Source organism: Prosopis cineraria, unplaced genomic scaffold (genome assembly GCF_029017545.1).
Source record: "Prosopis cineraria cultivar Desert tree isolate PC_DT_omini unplaced genomic scaffold, ASM2901754v1 PC6, whole genome shotgun sequence".
NCBI lineage: Eukaryota > Viridiplantae > Streptophyta > Magnoliopsida > Fabales > Fabaceae > Prosopis > Prosopis cineraria.
In genome coordinates this window covers 14,775,542-14,795,201 of record NW_026555337.1, presented here as the reverse complement: position 1 = coordinate 14,795,201, position 19,660 = coordinate 14,775,542, and the positions used below count along the sequence as shown (strand labels likewise).

Sequence of the window (19,660 nt, the reverse complement as noted above, 5' to 3'; positions counted from 1 at the left end):
TTGATGCACAAGTCGCATGTTATTTATATCACATAAAAACATAATTCAATTAAATAACATGTGATATCATAAAATTTAATTAAAGCACTGAATTAAATTTATATTTAGGAGGGAGAAGTTATTAAAATATTCAAGTTCTTGGGTGCACAAAATTATATAAAAATTTTCACACAAATGCAAACCCAAAACTAGGTCAAACTAACATTGAGAAAATGTTGACTTTTTATTTAATTACTCTTAAACTAAAATGAATTTATAAAATCTAATTTGACCACTCTTCTTCTGCACTAAAAATACATTTTGCTAATTTTTTTATATTTTTTTTCAAAAGTTTATTTTTTTGGACCGAAATATTCTTAATGCACAACTTTGTCCTTTAGACAATTTTTTTGCTTTTAAGAATATGAATGCACCAAAAAGGAAAATATAACTTATAAAATGGGTCCTAAATGAGTGGATAAAATGTATCAATAATCCGAGATATATCCTTACTTGACTGGTTGAACTCTTGAAGTGAGCAAACTGGAGTAAGAAGAAATTATTTGACTGTGTGTGTGTGTATGAAGCAATTGCTGGAGTAAAAGCAAGAGAATACAAAAAACAAAGAGGAGACTCATTACTCACTTTAACAAAGCATACTCGAGTATGAGAGTTATGACAAGTCTGGAACATCAAAAACTCAGAATTTATGAAAGAGTTACTCAATTAAGGTGAAAACTTGGATAGGCTAAGTAAATAAGCATTACTCAATTACAAATTAGCGATAAGTCTTTTAGGAATAGGTCTTTCAGTAAGAACATTATTAGAACACACGCAAGGATACATGCATGACCCTTTGGACATCATCATTCAAATATTGAGAATCCCACTCGGTAATTATCGAAATAATGAACACACTTCTGATCATAATGCAGATGTAACCATAAAGTCAATACATCTGTTAGTCCTGCCATAAGCATGTTTAGTATGTAATATATATCCAGTTCCTCCGGAGTACTATGATAATTTTACATACAAGTCTTGATTTAATAGCCACATGTGCTCTGCTTCATTTGTATCTTGTGTTGGACAGATAAGGTATTTCCAAGTCCAACTGAATTTGCCTTAAGCCAAGACACCATGCTAATTCCAGTCCATCAAAGCTTTCCCATAGCCTATGGTAATTAGAGAGAGAGAGAAGAAAGAATAGGAAAAAACAAAACAAGAAGAAGAAGAACATGATACAACACTGTCACTGATGTAATTGTGCCTGTTTAATTTGAAACTTCAAAACTCTGCTTAATGAAACTTCACTTTTCCTTCCCTTAAGAATGCAGATTGATTTGATCAGTTAGTTATTTAGTTCTCTCTCTCTCTCTCTCTCACTCACCCACCATAACATCGAATTAAAAGCAAGCACATGTTTTAGACGAATCACACTTGATTGATGTTATTTGCACGGTATTATCTGTGACCTTTCTTATTCCCCAAATAAAAAAAAAAAAACAAAGCAAGAAAAAACAAAGCAAGCACATGTCATCCCCCCGGGGATTGAACCACGTCAAGAAAACAACATACTTGGACTACGTGGAATGGTTGTACAGATTTATTCGCTAGTTAAACTGTTTAAAACAAACATAGTACAATAAAGCCATAAGAGGTTCGCTGTCTGACCAACGGACAACGGTACCACTTAGGCCCTCCCATTATTTCGATCTGATGGATGCTTCTGCCTTATCGTAATGGTTGAACTTGAAAAGACAGATGAAGCGTATCGATGTCCAATCAAATTGAATGGTTCAGTCACAAGCTACATTAATTAATATTTCTAAGCTGCTTTTCCAAATTGTCTGCGAAACTACTCATTCGAGTCCTTCTAAGTGCGACCCCAATTTCAATTGCAACCTCACTCTGCCTACTATCAGGTAGAGAAATGCATCCAAAGAATTCAATATGAACAACTTCACTCTTCCTGGGCTTCCCCCACCCAAAATCGGTCTCGTACGCTCCCAATCTCGGGGAGCCTGCAATTGTCAACGCAGGTTGCTCAGACTTGGAAAGATTTCTCAAGTCTGACATGATTTTTTCTGCTCCTGTTAAAGGGTCACTCTTTCTTTCTCTCACTCGGCTTTCGATAGCGTTCACTGCCTCGACAAACCCATTTTCGCCCACTAACCGACCCCTCTCCAGAACCACAATTGGAATAGTCAGGCAACTTCCAAAGTACGCAGAAGGTATTGTGAAGTCTGGATGGTTTCTGCAATCTGCTAGAAAAATCAATTTGCATGGTTCATCAAGTCTTTGATCGTGGGATTCTTCTGATTTGATCATACAGACCCACATCAAAGAACAAGTCAACACAAAGGTTGATATATGAGTCGTCCCTGTACCGTCGCCGATGCATCTGATCGAAACCCATCTCTTTATCTGATCAACCTGGTCCCGCTTCAATACAAACGTGGCCCGAACCTTGTCGGAGGAAACATCACTGACGAAGGGTGCAAATTCCATGGATTTCAACTCTATCTTCGGCAGCTCCTTCAAGTAGACGAGCTTAAGCCCTTTAGGATCTTCAATGATATCCCTGCTATGGCACGGCAGAGGCGGAGAGCCTGCCGGAAGGGAGCCCAAATTCCCCCTCGCCCTGCAAACAGCGGCCCAAAACTTCATGAAATGGTGAAACGCTCTGCCGTCCCCGGCTACGTGGGCAAAAGCGATGCAGATGGCCAGCCCAGAGTTGGTTAGAACCGTGACCTGAATTGTCATGAGAGGAATCAAACGCGTGCCGTCTTCTAAGGTAGATGGTGAGGGCAACATGGGAACGAGATGGTGTAAGTCAGCAAGATCTGTAGGGGAGTCAGATACAAGGCCGGAGAAATCGGCGGAGGACTCGGCGACGGTGAAGGGGAGAGAGTCGCCGTCGCGGTAGAGGAGGTAAGGATGGAGATGAAGAGGGTCAGGAGGGAGAACGAGGTTGGAGGCGAAGGGGAAGAAGTGTTGGAGAGAGAGTGAGAGAGAGTGCTTGAGGATGGGAAGGAGGGTATGGAGGAAATGGTTGGTGGGATGTGGGAAGTCGAAGAAGAAGAGACGTTGAACAGGGCACCAAACTTGAAGCCATGGCATGTCCCAGAAAGTAAGAGGAAGAGTGGAAGAAGGAACTGAACCTTGGGGAGCTGAAACTTGACACTGTTCCAGGATCTTGACTATTGCCATGAGGAAAACACGGTTCTTGTGTTGGCAGAGTCCCACTCCCAAGTTAAGCAAGGTTCAATGATGAATGAAGAGTTCAGATTGGAGCCCAGTTGCCGAAGATGATAGAATAGATTCAAAGTTCTAATATAAATATAATAATATATAATTGTCTCTTTCATCCACTAGATTGGTCTTGGACTTTCAGTTCCACACATGGATTTTTTACAAAAAAATTAACACTGGATTTTATTATTTTATTAGATCTCCAGTCAACCGGAGTGGCGTGGACGTGGATGTTTTTAAACCACTGTGGACTTTCAGCCGTTCAAAAAAATTATAAATGCGAAGGGCCTGTTTGGTTCATGAAAATAATTTTGCAGGAAATGGACATAGTAGAACATGGTTGTAAAAATGGAGATAGATTTGAATTTTAAAAATATATTTGGTATAACTATGAATTTTTAATTTAATTTTTAATATTAATATTTATTTATATTATGAAAAGGCTCAAGTGCCCTTGTCAATTAAAAAACAAATCTCTCCGATCCCGAGAATAATTGCCAGATAATATAACACCATCCATAACCAATTAACCACAATTGGCCGCTTGGAACTCATTAGCAGCAGCCACCGTTGGCCACCACGCAGAACTCAGATTATCCACCAAGAAGCAGCTTTCTTTCATGGAAAAAAAAAAAAAATATAACCTAAAGATTGTACCCCCCATAAAACTAGAAGAATCAAAATTCCATTGCTAGTAGACACCATTGTCGGACCTTCAAGCTCTTGAACCCATATTATAAGAGCATTATTAGCACACATAGAAGGATGCATGACCGTCAATTTGGGCTTCATCATATCATTCAAATATTGAGAATCCAACTCAATAAGAATCAAAATGATGAACACTGTTCTCTCTCTCTCTTTTTTTTTAATCACAAACGGCAAGCCCAGGCTTGAAAGTCAGGGAAACTAAACTAGAGATGTATCTCGAGCATATTGATCGCTACAGATATCAATTACATTATCATGAATAATAAGACCAGAAAGTCCATAGTGAGCATTTCTTGCCATAATATCTGCAGAAATGAGTACTTCCCGACTAGTGCAATGCAGTTCTAAATCCTCCATATCAGATAGGCGCCAATAAACATTATGTAACCATAAAGTCAATTCATATTGTAATGAGCATGTCTAATGTCTAATGTCCAGTTCCTCTGGAGTACTTCGAGAATTTTACATACAAGTCTTAATTTAACAGCCACACTTTTTCTTATTCATTTGGATCTTTAGTTGGACAGCTAACGTACTTCCAACTTAATTTGCCTTTAACCAGGACGCCATGCTAATTCTAGTCCATCTACGATTTCCCATAGTCTGTGCTGAACTGCTGATTAGAGAGAGAGAGAGAGAGAGAGAGAGAGAAGAAGAAGAAGAAGAAGAAGAAGATACAACACTGTCCAATATATCTACAGCAGTCACAATCTCATCGTAGAAGACCTTCCAAACTCTGCATAATGAAACTTCACTTTTCCTTCCCTTGAGAGTGTATATTGATTTGATCAGTTGGTTAATTAGTTTTCTCTTATTTTAACCTAAATATATACAATTACATTCTTCTATTATATTTGGTCGTTTTGATATATATATATATATATATATTTCATGTCATTGATTATAATGACTACAAAAAATTAGGTAGATACCTTTGAACGACAAAAAATAACATTTAAATAGAACACTTTAGACCTTTTAAGCTAAAACATATATAACTATGGCAGTAACAGCCGAATTCATCGTGTTAGACTTTCATTTTTTTTTTTTGCCCCCTTTTCACTTGTGTCGGTTTCAACAGTTAGGAAATTGCTGATATGATGTGCAAAATCTCAATTTTCATTAAAGAAAATTATTTACTGAATTATTAGTCTAAAGATATCTCCATCTTATATACGGCACACTCAATTTTATTTAGCTCTCAAACAATAAGACATTATTCCTGTTAGGGTACACTATGAAAATTGAATACTAAACCTTTAACTTAAAATATTAATAAGTACCAGAGAAGCAAAAACAAGCATGAAATTTTACACCTTTGGCGAATAAACTACCATGTCCATCTCTATCATTTGTGTTCGCATACCATCCCTGTGTCATATTTTAAATTCCCAGTTTCCAACAGGCAATACCAGAATTTAACTTTGCAAGCTTCACCGTTATTTATAATAGCGTAAGCATGCCTTGCCTTTAAATTATTGATAAACCACTAATTCCACGGCGCTAAAGAAATTTTTCATTCTACCTGCAGATCCCTTGTGCATTATGGGCATCTTCTTTATACAATAATCTATATATTCACTTCAAAAATTACAGAAACTATCCACTCAATCATCCATTCATAAGTCATAATCATTTGCCTCCTCCTTTTCCATTCACTGTTGGTTAGAACTTGGAAGTTTTTCTTTTTATCATCTGAGCTCCTGGACATCTCCACACTAGAAGCCATATTATCTTCTTCTCTTCATGCTTTGGCAGTTCATCAGAGAAAAATTCCATTAGCATTGTGCTTTGCCACTATCTTCTACTGGTGGTTTGACCCCTACAACGTGAAGGTTAACTCTCGTTGGAATCAAATCTAGAGTCTCACTCTCTTACACTAATCAATTAGAGTAGCTAACGCAATCTGGATGTAGTACATGTTTGGATTAACTTTTAACCTCATTAGAATAGGTCAAACTGAGGTTAGGATATAAAAAGCCTAAAAATAATTATTTTGAACCTAAGTTAGGGTTAAATGAGCGTTTTTTGAGAAGCCATCACACCTTGCTTTTTTTCCCTCAGCGATAACGTTTGGCCGTTGGGAGTATTAATTGGCTTTTAATTTTTTATGCTTTCTCTCTCTTTTCATTTATCTAACACGAGCTCTGCTTTCTTCCCGTGCAGCTCTACACTTTCAGATCTGGTCCATCATCATCCTCATCTGCTTCTTCATCCTGACCCTCCATGGCTTTCACGGACTAGAAAAACTAGCTTCTCTCATAACTCCGCTAACACTTGGGTCATCGAGTATGGATATGATGAGATATTTGAGTTCAACTTTCATGGCTAAGAGAGGTTGCTCCTACTGCTGCTTCGAACAACCACGATGTCATGAGCTTGAGCACACTTCCTGCCCCTGTTTTTGAGCTCTTAAAACAGATCTCAAGAGCTCTTCCTGCCAAGTTCCATACACGAGTAAACTGAGAGTTGACGGCAGGGTGTTCCGGTGAACCTCCATCATATGCATGGGAGCTGACAATGTTAAACTTGTGGAGATTGTCACTTGCTAGCTATCTGGCTCTCTCACCATTGCTTCTATTGACGATGGCGACACTGTCCAGCACCATGTGTTGAGCTCCCAATATTCACAGACGGTGAGGAGAGGGAGCGAGAGAATGAAAGAGAAGACACACTAGAGACAAGGGAGAGGGAGGAGAGAGATGCTTGACTAGTATAAGCATTGCCTGGTGGAACTGAACTCAAAATGATGAGGAGAGAGAGAAGAATATATGATGGTGAGGAAAGAGAGTGAAGGAGTGGGATTGTTTTATCAGTGGAGGAGGAGGAGGAAAAAAAGACAATGGCAAGGAGAGTCAGGCGAAACAGTGCCATGTGTTAAATTCATGTGAGCTTACAACATTGAATCAATGTCCATTAGTGGCAAATTAGTGGATTTGATGATTTTTGATAATTAAAAATTTATTTTACTCTGCCTCATAATTAATGATTGAATATTTAAATTATTTTACTTATTAATTATACTTTTAAATTTAATATTTTTTATTTATTAGTTAGATAAAAAATATATAAAAAATTTATATTTATTTTGATCATTAAAAATTTCAACTAGCTTTTAAATTAAATTACTTAAATAAATTTTAATTTATTTGATTGAATTTTAAAAAAATATCTAAATATAAATCGCATTACATTAATTAACTTTTTTTTAAAATTTAATTTTTTAATTTTAATTGTAAATTTTTTAATACAAACATACTCATATTTAGTTTGTTCATTTTTAGTTGTTAAATAATTCATTATCAATGTATTCGCCAATTCATTAAATAATTTTTTCATCTTAGTTTCCCCTACAACATTTCTTTTGTTGTATTCGGTTTGTTCATCTCTAGTTGTTAAATAATTCGTTATCAATGTAGACTTTCATTTGAAAAATTTCACAGATATTAATTGTAAAAAAAAAAAAACAGGTTTTGTCATAGGAATATTCCTTAAATAGTTAGCTAGGCTTGTGGTTTCAAGTAGGAGCATTTTTTTCTCCCACAAAACGTATGAGCAATTTAATTTACTCCTTCCATTTAAAAATATAAAGTATTTTTTGAAAAGTTAAATATTAAAAAATGTAAGGCATTTTTAATCTTTTGAAATATAGTTATTACTTTTTTTTAAAATTTCTCCTATTGATAATGACTTTATATTTATTGTAAGGTATTTAATAAGGATAAATATGAAAAGATAGGGTTAATTTAAAAATAGATAACTATTTTATTGAAGGGTGAGATTCAATTAAAAATAATTTATATTTTTTGAACGGAGGAAGTAAGTAATACAGTAATATGATGGTGATCTAATTAATGGAAATATGATAAATATATAAACAATCTAATTTAAATTCTCTATATTCATGAATTCTTACGTCAAAATAAAGATAATTGTCTTAATAGATATTAGAAATGGTGAAATATTGCAATTTTCTTAATTGAAAGTTATTCATTGACAAGAAATCAATTGAATTTAATAATTTTTTTGAAAAAAAATATTAGATCAAGCAACAATATTTTTTCTTTTATGTCAATAAAAGATAAAATAGATGATTCGATAAATAACGATGCTGCACCCTATTTCTTCATTTTATTTGGTCACAATATATCATGTTGGCATCTTTTCTTCAAGGAGCAAAGCCGGTTTATCTCAACTTTACACACATGATAGAGAATGAAATTGCAAATATTTGATTGTTGGCAGAGAAAGAAAAAAGAATTGAAGAAAAACTAATGCATGTATTCAATATTTAAGCTCATAATTTTATCCCTTAAAAACTCAACTGGTTCTGCTTTTTATTATTGTTCTTTTTCTTCTTTTCATTCCTTCCAATTGGGCCTATGCTAGTCAATGTTTAAAAACCAACCTAACCGTGAACCAACTACATGTCCAATCTGAATTAACTCCTAAAGATATATTTAGTTTAAGGGAAAGGGAAGGGAGGTAAGGGGAGAGGAGAGAAGGGGAGGAGAGGGGAGCTCCTCCCCAATTTGGAGGGAAGGCTTTGGAGGGAAGGGGAGGGAAAATTTTAAAAATTTTTCCTTCCCTCCTCCTAACCAAAGGAGCCCCCTCCCCTCTAACCAAACACACCCTAAAGCAAGTTTTGCTAAGAACCGGTCAAACCAAAAAATTAAATATTAATTATTAAATAATTTGGAAAAATAAATTATATATGTTTTGGGCCAACGTTGTGATTTTTACAAAAATTACTACTCAGCCACTTATAAATTCTACTCAAGTACTACCCCAGCTAACTCCTAATAAGAAAATACTAAAGTTTTAAAAATTAGATCTGTCATTGAATCATGAGGCACTTATTCACGGTTCATTAGTCAAACCATGGTCTAACCAGAGTCGAACCGATTGACATTAAATTAATATATTTTTAATTTATGTATCATAATTAAATAAAAAATACATTTAAATATGTATTTTTTTCAAAAATACATTATAGATGCTTGGTAATATAATTTATTATTGATAAATATATAATTAATATTAATTATAAGTGAAGCTTTTCATTTAAATATCAAAAAAGATGTTGATAGAATGATAAAATAGACATTTTTTGAAGGCATGTTTAAGCTAAATTAAAAAGGTCAGATTTAAAAAAAATATGCATTAATAATAAAAAGTATAAAGATTAAAATCATGTGCCTACATTAAAAAAAACAAGATATATGCAAAAAAAAAATCAACCAAAATCAAAAGAAAAAAGAGGGGAAAACAAAAAAAGGGAGCATATTGTACATGCATACTAGTTATTTAAGTTCCACATCGATTGTGTGGAAAGGAAAAAAAAAAGCGTGCATATCTTAGGGTAGAAGTAGAACATGGGTGTCATGGGAGAGGCTGAGCTTATGTTTGCAAAACTTATAGCTTATAGTCCAAAGCTTTCAGTATTTTAATTTTAATTCTGATTTTTTTTTAATTTTGTCTGATTTTCTCATGAAAATTAGTTCAGTTTTTATCCGATTTTATCAATTCCCTAATAACCGGTTCTTAGGAGTTAGCTAAACTGGATCAAGAGCTGGTTTTTTTGTTCAATCAGTCGATTCAATTTTTAAAACCTTGGAAAATAATTTTCCAACGTGGCATTGCCTTTTAAAAAAAAAATCAAATTAAAGGGCAAGCATTATGCCTGGAGAGTCGAGGATCGAACCCAGAATCTAATGTAGAAAGAGACAACGTAGGCCACTAAACCCAAAGGTGTTTGCCTTTGAGTTTGGTGTAGCTTTTTGATGATCTTCTAAGTTCCAGTGGTTCCATTCCCCCGATCTTTCTCGTGTTTTCTTTTACTTAGGGCCTCTCTGATTTTTTTTGTTTGCTCTGAAAGTTTATTTTATAAAAATAAGTTATTATAATAAAATTTTTGTTTAGATATTTTTTTAAAGTCAGTTTAATAAATTTAAAGTTATTTAAATAATATATAATAAAAGGTACTTCTATAGATATAATTACAAAAAAGAAATTGATTGTATGATATGTAATTTTTATTACACATGCAATATATTTGAAATGTTTGAAAAATGCATATAATATAAAATTTGATATGTTAAATAATAAATAAATAATGCATCTTCATTAATCTTGCTCATTATCCTAATCTCATAAATTACTTTCCTTTAATTGTTTGTTTGAGACATCGAATTCGAAGCAGTACTAATTATTTTTCTTAAGCTAATAAAAAAATATTGGCATTTAAGAATAAATTCACAAAGCAGGCAAATAAGGTTGGTAAAAGGAGTCATGAATTAATTATCTCAATGAAACTAACAAAATCATTTTTTTATTAATTTTACATTCATCATAATGCATAAAACACATTCTACGCCGGGTTTCTCCTTCTAAGAACGTTAACAACACCATTCCGATTGAAATTTAAAGAAAAATGACAAAACATTTGAGGGCAACAGATTATTTCTATACATTCAAGGTTGCAACAAGGCATGTAAAATATGATTCACATCAATTTGCATTTCTCTCTCTCATCTAATCAATAGACTCGTAGTATCAATAAAGATTTTACAAGTCCATGAACAAACCCACTAAGCACTTAAGGCACTGTGTAAAGAACCAAAACTCAATCTAACAGAATCAAGTACACTACAAATAAACAAACAGGAGCACTGTGTAGTCAATTTGCTGTATCTTTCCACTGTGAAGTCCAGAATCATCATAAATGCTGACCATGCATCTCTTCAATTCTCCTCAAAGTCAACATCAATTATATCAGGATCTGATTTAGAAGAGGATGTTCTTCTTCCTTCCTTAAAGAAGAAATCTCCTTTGGGTTGCCATAGCTTGTACATCTAATTATTCGGTTCTTGTAGCCAGCGAATTGCGTTCTGCAAGCTGGACATGTGCCCTGCAAAATTGGAGGTAGCAGACTCTTGAGGTGACTTTTCAAAAAGACAGACTGGATTTAGAATAAAAAAAAAATCATTATCAGTATTTGTCAGCACCGAAATATAACTTGGAAGTGCAAAACTGCTTAGGCTTTTCCTTGTCACGCAAGCTTAAAGGGTTCAATAACTTTATTGAGTCACAGGAGCTCTAGTTCGATACTGTTTTGCTCTTAAATGTTGTGCTTCGTTTCAAGAATTTATTATCATCCTCGTTTCTTTGCCCTTTCATCTCTTGTAAGCAAATTTCCATACATCAGAAAAGAAAAATAATTTTTTTGGCCAAAAGAAGGAAAAGAAAAGCAAAATTGAAATCAATTTTTTTCAATGACTAATCGCTAAACAAAAACATTCAGAATGCTTTTAAGTGCAAGGTACATTTTAGACCCAATCAACTTTCTCAAATACCTTGGCAACTAGGTTGTTACCCAGTGTACGACGAGAAGAGGTCCAGCAAATGGAAGAACTCAAATCACAATCACCAACAATGCCACCAGATAATGCAAACAAGATGAAGAAAACAGTCTGAAAAAACAATTTCCACATATATAATAGAACATGGTTGTGGTGTCAAAAGAAAAATGAAAAATTACATGAAGTATATTTCCGCATACACAAGAGATCATACTCAAGAAATTCTTTTATTGTGGAAATCGATCAACAGTTAGATATTTCCTTACTGGTAAAAGAATCCAATGCAGAAAAGTACCGTAAATCAGAAGAATCCCCCAACAAAAAATTAAAAATGTACAAAAAAAGAGAAAACGAAAGGAAAAGGAATTAAAACTGTAACAAAGCTGCTTGATCGCCCTATGTAGATCAAGCAGAAACTGCATAAATGGCAACCACCAGAAAGATCCCATCTCAAAATTCATTGAAACCTTGAAGATAATGTATTTTGATCGAAACTAATACACCAAACCACAGCAAAACTTGCAACTGAGCCTTGATTTATTTTTTCTGTACAAATACTATAAGAAGTAAATCAAAAAGGAGTTTTTCCAAATTTGCAAAGCATGCTTCAAGCCATGCTAAAACAAATAACTTAATAAGGTGGACACCTGTGAAGCATAGAAACTTGCAAAGTATCGATGATGAATATGTATAGGACCCACATACACAAAGGATTAATGTTAGTGTGACATTCGCCTCTAAGGGAACTACAGAATTTCCAGTTATTATTTGATTTTGATAAATGCAAAAGAAGAGGAAAAATAAAGACGGAGAACATGGAAGGTTCTTCCAGATAAAAGCCATAATAATTTGGATGCTGCTCCACGAAATCTTAGGAGTGGTTCTGAAATTTTTAAATAGTGAATGATACACATTAAAAATTTAAACTGATTAAATTTCAGTCCATCTAAGAAGAAAATACAACACTGTCTAATATATCTACAGCAGTCACAATCTCATTGTAGAGGACATTCCAAACTCTGCATAATGAAACTTCACTTTTCCTTCCGTTGAGAGTGTAGATTGATTTGATCATTTGGTTTATTAGTTTTCTCCTATTTCGACCTAAATATACAATTATAGGTTGTTTTGATATATATTCCATTTCATTGATTATAATGACTACGAAAACTTATGTAGAGATCTCAGAATGAGCAAAAATAACATTTAAATAGAATATTTTAGACCTTTTCAGCTAAAATATATAAAATAATGGCAGTGATGGCCGAATTCATCACGTTAGACTTTTTGCTTTTTGCCCCTTTTTGCTTGTGTCTGCTTCTACAGTTAGGAAATTGCTGATATGATGTGCAGAATCTCACTTTTCCTTAAAGAAAATGATTCACTGCATTATTAGTCAAAAGATATCTCCATCTCATATAAGTCACACTCAATTTTATTAAGCTCTCAGACAATAAGACACTATTCCTGTTAGGGTACAATATGAAAATTGAATACTAAACCTTTAACTTAAATTATTAAGTACAAGTGCCAGAGAAGCAGAAGTCAGCATGAAATTTTACACCTTAGGCTAATAAAACCACCATGTTCATCACTACCATCATTTGTATTTGCAAACTATCTCTATGTCATGTTTTGAATTCCCAGAGTTTCCAACAGGCAATACCAGAATTTAACTTTGCAAGCTTCACCCTCATTTCTATCAGCGTGCATGCCTCGTCTTTAAATTATTGATAAACCATTAATTCCATGGTTCTAAAGAAATTTTCAATTCTACCTCCAGATCCCTTTTGCGTGGGCATCCTCTTGATACAATAATCTATATCTTCACTTCCATAATTACAGAGGCCACCCACTCAATCATCCATTCATCTGTCATAATCATTTGTCTCCTCCTTTTCCATTCACTGTTGGCTAGAACTTAGAAGTTTCCCTTTTTAACACGTTGATCTCCTGGACATATCCACACTAGATGCCATAATTCTCCTCTTCATGCTTTAGCAGTTCATAGGATGATTTTACCGTGAATGCCCCATCAGAGAAAAATTCCATTAGCATTGTGTTTTGCCACTATCTTCTACACCTACAATCAGTAGGTTAACTCTCATTCGAGGCAAATCTAAGGCCTCTCTCTCTTACACTAATCAATTAGTGTAGTTAACAAGGGACTTGACAATCTAGAAGTTTCCATAGCCTATAAACTAAGTTGTGGAATAGCAGCTAAGCTACAACTGACTTTGACAGGTTGATTCGGTCTTCAAATGATTATGTTTATCCAAATACACGATTTTGTTTTATTTCTTTCAATATTTTTCCCCAAATGCACAATAAATAGAACAGATGTGAAGTGCTATTTGTCTATGCGATTTGATGATTATAATTAACCCGCGTAAGTTAGATGAGAAATTAAACCTGAGATATATCTCTTCAACTATAACCCCCCTCGCTCCATTCGAAGCAATCTCCTCTCAAGCACCTTTCGTAGCCACCGTCACTGGTCCTTGAGGGTGGTCATCGCCGTCGATCTCCGGCGCTCACCGGAGGCTGAGATTTGATAAGCACCTTAATAGAGGTCGACATCAATGGTTTTTCAACTGAAATATCGCAATCAAACAGAAGCCAAAAAAAAAAAACGAAAGAAGAAACAGAGATGAGAAAATCTTACGCGGTGGTCCGTAATAAAAACATTTGAGAACCTGTCAAGACAATCACGCGACCATCCCATGGGGGGTAGCCCCACGGGAACGATCCTCTGCGGCCAAGCTGAGCCAAACAAGTTTGGAGCAGCCGACCAGTACTCACGCTCTGGTCACGCGATCTTCAGTCATCATCCAAGTTGTGGTTCTTGTCTCCTTTATACTTAAGGACACAGAAGTACGAGCCTATAGAACAGATCCTGTTCAAGTAAGGTCGTACTCTGAAGAATGTACTCCGTCCCTTTTATCGTCTGGTCTTCATCGTTCACAGACGATGTGGGGTTTCACCGTTCAAGAGTTTCTTGATCTCCGTCTAATAGACTTTGTAACTTCAGAAGCCATTTTCAAGTGCATGATGTGGCTCACCAAGTGTAACAAATTTACCGACTCAATAAATCTCCCACATGACATGATAGGGTGGAGGGATTAACAATCGCACTGACTATATAAAAATTAAATTTATAAGTCATATAATAAAATTATAAAAAAATTATTAAATATAGATTGAGATTGAAAACTGATATTTTTAAAAATTAATTTGGTTTCATGCTAAATAAGGTGAGCATAGAAGCAATTTATCTAATAAGAAGATTAATGAAAAAGTATCAATATGAAACTAAAGATTTACACATGATTTTTATTGTTTTAAAAAAAAGTTCATGACCATATATTAAAAAAATTTCTTTGGAAAGCTTTGGAAAAAAAATGAGTTCAAGTTTCTTATATTAGAGCTATACAAGATATATATAAAAAGAAAACAACTAGTTTAAGAACATTTGATGATGAAACAACGGAGTTTTTCAAAGGGATTGGATTATATTAAGTATCATTTGTGAGTCTTTTTTTGTTTGAACAGTTCTTAAATATTTCAATTGAACATATTCAAGAGCATATGTTTTTATGAATGATATAGTTCTTATTGCGAAGACATAAGAAGAGATTAACTATAAATTTGAGTTATGAAGAAGGATATTGGAGTTAAAAACCTGAGTAGGAGTAAGACGAAATATTTACATAATTACATTATAATTTTGATAAGAGATCAGTCAGTAATAATTTAAAAATTAAATTAGAATATCAAATTATATCTATGGAAAAGTTTAGATATTTAAGAGTATTATGCAACATGATGGGGAAATTAATGGATATATTGCACATAAGATACAAGTTGGGTAGTTTAACTGAAGAAAGAACAAAGAAGTTATTTACAATTGTAAGATACCTAATAAACTTAAATGAAAGTTTTATGAAACTGGTATAATATCAATTATGTTGTATGATAGTGAATGTTGCTCTTTAACAGGATAGCAAGAGTATAAAATTAAAATAGCATAGATGAGAATATTGAGATTATTGTTTGCAAAATCAGACTAAACTAGCCAATCGGACTGATGACTTGGCCGTGTGTCGAGTCCAATTTTCTTATTTAAAGTGGACGCAGCTAACTCAAGATTAACCCACCTAACCTCATAGATTAAGTGGTTGGGCGGGTTGTTAGATTTTTAAAATTTCTAACCCCCAGAAATTTAGAAAAAAAAATAGAGAAACAAAAGCCTTACTCCATTCAATCTTTCTCCTTCCCCCTCCTCCTCCTCCTTCACGGCTTTACTTCTCATCTCCAATTCTCTACTCACTCTTGGATCTCAGTCAAGCTCTCTCCATCCCTCAATGCTCCTCAGCATCCATCGTAGGTCTCGCCTTCTTCACTTGTCCCTTAGTGTTGCTCAAGCGCTCAATGTTGTTGTTGTGTGTGTTCTCTTCAAGGCTTCAGTTAAGATGTAAAAAGAAGAAGAGAGAAGCAAATGAAGAAAGAAGAAAGAAAGAGATGAAGAATGAAGAAGGAAAGATACGAAGATGTGCATGAACCAACGCATGAAGGAAAAGTCAGAAAGGTGATGTGATTCTATTGTACATTAATAACAGTGAAGGGATGGTCATCTTTGTCAGGCTAGATAAAATAGATGGTAAGAAAAAAATCTATATATTATAAATTTTATATATCTACGTTATTTTTTAACAAATTATTTATTATTTATGATATAATAAAAAATATATTATTTTATTATGATCGGTTTGACCTCAATTAAACTTTTGACTTTGGTCGGTTTAATGTTCGGTTTGGTTTTTAATACCTTAATTGAGATGGATGTGCAGGCATACACATAAAAATAAGTTCTGAAATGAGTAAGTATGAGAAAAAGTGGACATAGCATCTATTAAAAGGAAAATCTTAGAAAATCATTTGAAATAGTTTAGATATGTACAAAGAAGATTGTAGGAGGTACTAATGAGAGAAGTGAAACGGATCATTTTGAGCCCTATTAAAAGAAGAAGTAGATGAAGGCTAAAGAAAATAATTATGGAAGTTGTTGATTAAGACTTCTTAGTTAACAATATTCCTAAAATTTGGTAAACAATAGAGCACCATAACATTATATAATCTATGTAGTCGACCTCACCTAGAGCGATAAGACTTATTGTTTTTAACATGATATGGTAGTTGGTTTAATCTAACAATTATAAAAAAAAAAATTGTTAGACGTACTTAGAAAGCATTAAATATCAAATTTTTAAAAGGGACAATATACTTGAAAGGTACTATAATCAGGAGAATTTTTTTGAATTTTTTTTTAAATATATCTTGATAATCTTTTAGTGTTGATGCAATCTAATAATTGTAATGAAGACATTGACACCATGAGTAAATTTAAACTGATCCAAATCCCAACTAATTTCTCCTTCTTTGTGGCTGCGGAAAAAAAATTTAAAACATAACTTTTATCAAACTAATATGTGGGGATTTTAGATTCTAGAGAAAGACGTTTTATCAACTATCAATCAAATCCAAATTACGTGTATATTTACTAGCTTCAATTCTTTACTAAGGTCTTGTTATTTTATAATGTCATATGCCAAATGAAAATATAGTGAGAAAAACTGAAGAACTCCTTAAAAAGAACAAATAAGTCCCACATTGCGTGATTTATGAAGCAATAAATTGGATATAATGCTCTAATTTTCGGGCGAGCAAGCTGAGTTCTGTGGTTATAACTTTAAATCCAAGTGGAGGGCGCTTTAGCCGTGTACAATTGCCTCAGCAGAGCAATTGAATTCTTATTAGTCTATTTTAGTTTCCTCTACAACATTTATTTACTTTATTCAGTTTGTTCATCTGAAACAGTTAGGTGGTTCGTGATCAACGTAGACCTTCATTTTTTATTTTTTATTTTGCCAGAAAAAGAGTCAATTTTATTAATCACCAAAAAACAATTATAAACACTAATAGCTCAAGCCAAAAAAAAAAAAACACTCAAAAACCCTACACATACAACCTAACACAACAAGGCACACAAAAAAAATACAATAATCAGTTTAACAAAAATAAAAAACAAGAACAACAAAAGCCAACAAAAATACAAAACACAATAAAAGTCATCATCCAATGTATTTCTTTACAAAAGATACATTCCTCCTAGCATCATCACTATTCAATGCTTTAGCCTTGTCAAAAAGTATAATCCAAGTTAAGGTAGATGGAGGTGACATCACCAAACCAATTGGTTCCATCTTCCTTTTAGTATCCACTACAAGAAAATCTACAACTTTATTCACATCTTATAAACAAGAGACAGACAACAATTCTTCACAGAAGGCCATGAGTAACAAATATCATTAATAATGCCAACACTTTTCTAGCCACAGGAAACAACCATATCATGAGTAACAACTTTATATAAGACCTCACAATTCCCTTCAACACATATACTCACAATTCTTAGTTCTTTAGCAAGTAGTAAAATCATTTTTAAAGCCAAAGTTTCAATCATTAAAGCTAAAAAACTTATCACTTTTTCACTTATACCTGTCACAAAGTTATTCAAATCATCTCTTCCAACAATCTCAATACTATCACAACTTTTTATCTCATCAAAAGCCCCATCATAATTTAATTTAATCCCACCTTTACTAGGAAAACACCAACACAACTTCACTTTTTTATTTATATCAACCTTTCTCATAAATTTAGAAATCTGAACATTATTAATTTCACACAGAATTCTATCAACCAGAACGTAGACCTTCATTTGAAAAATTCCACAAATATTAATTGTTGTTAAAAAAAAAGAATTTTTGTGATTGTGTTATTTCTTAATTAGTTAGCTAGGCTTGTGGTTTCAAGTGGGAGCATTTTTTTTTTTTTACCACAACAGGTATGAGCAATTTCATTTAAATAATAAGGTAATATGATGGTGATCTAATTAATGGAAATATGATTAATATATCAACACTCTAATTTAAATTCTCACTTACATCAAAATAAATATAATTGTCTTAATATATATTAAAAGTAGTGAAATATTGTAATTGTATATATTGATATTAACTAATTAAATAAAAGTCTTTTGTAGTTTCTTTTGATAAATGCAGCAAAATATATTGCCAAAAAAGTTATCTTTTAATTACTCAAATAATAAATTTGATTCAAATTTAAATCCAACATTTTATTTTAAATATTAGATCAAACAACAATTTGTTTTCTTTTGTCACTAATAGATTATTTAATAAAAGAAAAATATACCTACAAGTCTTTATAGTTTCACTCAATTTTGAATTAGGTCACTGCAATTTATTGTATTTTAATTGAACTCTTATAGTTTTATCAATTAAATATTTTAATCCCTAAAGGTTAAAATCTTTAAATTTTTCCTAGAACAAAATTAAGAACTTTTATATTTTTATTAAATAATTATTTAATTTTAAAATTAATTAAATAATTTTTGTAACTCAAAATTTATATAATTAAGTTGTCTTCTAAATATTTTTTATACATATAAAATTTTTATTAAAAAATTATAAAATGTAAATAGTGCATTCAATCAATTTTTTTATTTTGGCTAAAGGTATTAAATTAATTTTTTTGTAAATTCCAAAAGTATATTTATTTTTAAAATTAAATAATTTAATATTAATTTTAACCTCGGGTTAACAACTTAACATATATAATATATCAAACTATAAGAGTATGATTAAAACAAAATAAATTATAGAAACTTAATTCAAAATTAAGTAAAACTATAAGAATTTAAAAAAAATCCCTTCAATAAATAACACACATGATAGAGGATGAAATTGCAAATATTTGATTGTTGGCAGAAAAAGGGGGGAAAAAAAAGCATAGAAGAAAACTAATGCACATGTACATTTTCTAATCTCATAATTTCATCCCTTAAAAACTCAAAACGGTTTTACTTTCCTTTCTTCTTTTCATGGTGCATTCAACCTTCAGAATTCGATTATTTGCTTTTGCTCGAATAAGGGGGTAAATTTATCATTCCATATGGATCATTTGAAAATTAGTTTAAATACAATAACCATTTGTTTTTTATTTTTAACCTAGTGAAATATTTTCAGTGGAAAAAATGGGTAACAGAAACAGAAGGGGGAAAAAGGTATTGGTATTTAAGAGTAAATTCACAAAGCAGGCAACTAAATCCGGCATTGGCAGTTAAGAATTAATTATCTCAATGAAACTAATAAAATCATTACTTTTATTATTTTTATATTCATCTTTTTTTTCATGCATATAAAAACATTACAAGCAGTCACAAATGCATGAAAACATGCTACGCGGGTTTTCCAAGAACAGATGACACAAAA

At 32.7% G+C, this 19,660-nt stretch overlaps 1 protein-coding gene, 1 long non-coding RNA gene and 1 other non-coding gene across 4 annotated transcripts; all 3 read right to left on the bottom strand.

The window, feature by feature from the left end:
• Positions 1 to 1,471: 1,471 nt before the first annotated feature.
• On the bottom strand, positions 1,472 to 3,315 carry LOC129314616 (coumaroyl-CoA:anthocyanidin 3-O-glucoside-6''-O-coumaroyltransferase 1-like). Its single transcript, XM_054958096.1, has one exon. It carries the CDS (start codon positions 3,190 to 3,192, stop codon positions 1,795 to 1,797), a length of 1,398 nt encoding a protein of 465 aa, XP_054814071.1. The 5' UTR covers positions 3,193 to 3,315; the 3' UTR covers positions 1,472 to 1,794.
• A 7,010-nt stretch (positions 3,316 to 10,325) lies between these two features.
• Positions 10,326 to 14,329, bottom strand: LOC129314537 (uncharacterized). Of its 2 annotated transcripts, none has more exons than XR_008594152.1 (4): positions 13,972 to 14,329; positions 13,719 to 13,868; positions 11,301 to 13,389; positions 10,326 to 10,855 (listed from the first exon to the last, which is right to left on the bottom strand). It is a non-coding gene; the product is annotated as an uncharacterized LOC129314537 (long non-coding RNA). The 2 variants fall into 2 exon arrangements; XR_008594151.1 differs by having other exon boundaries at positions 11,301 to 11,417; positions 13,972 to 14,310.
• On the bottom strand, positions 14,000 to 14,220 carry LOC129314708 (small nucleolar RNA U3). Its single transcript, XR_008594219.1, has one exon. It is a non-coding gene; the product is annotated as a small nucleolar RNA U3 (small nucleolar RNA).
• Positions 14,330 to 19,660: the final 5,331 nt, after the last annotated feature.

Bases quoted from the DNA above. Each gene is read 5' to 3' on its own strand.
- LOC129314616 (XM_054958096.1), bottom strand. From the start codon at position 3,192: ATGGCAATAGTCAAGATCCTGGAACAGTGTCAAGTTTCAGCTCCCCAA.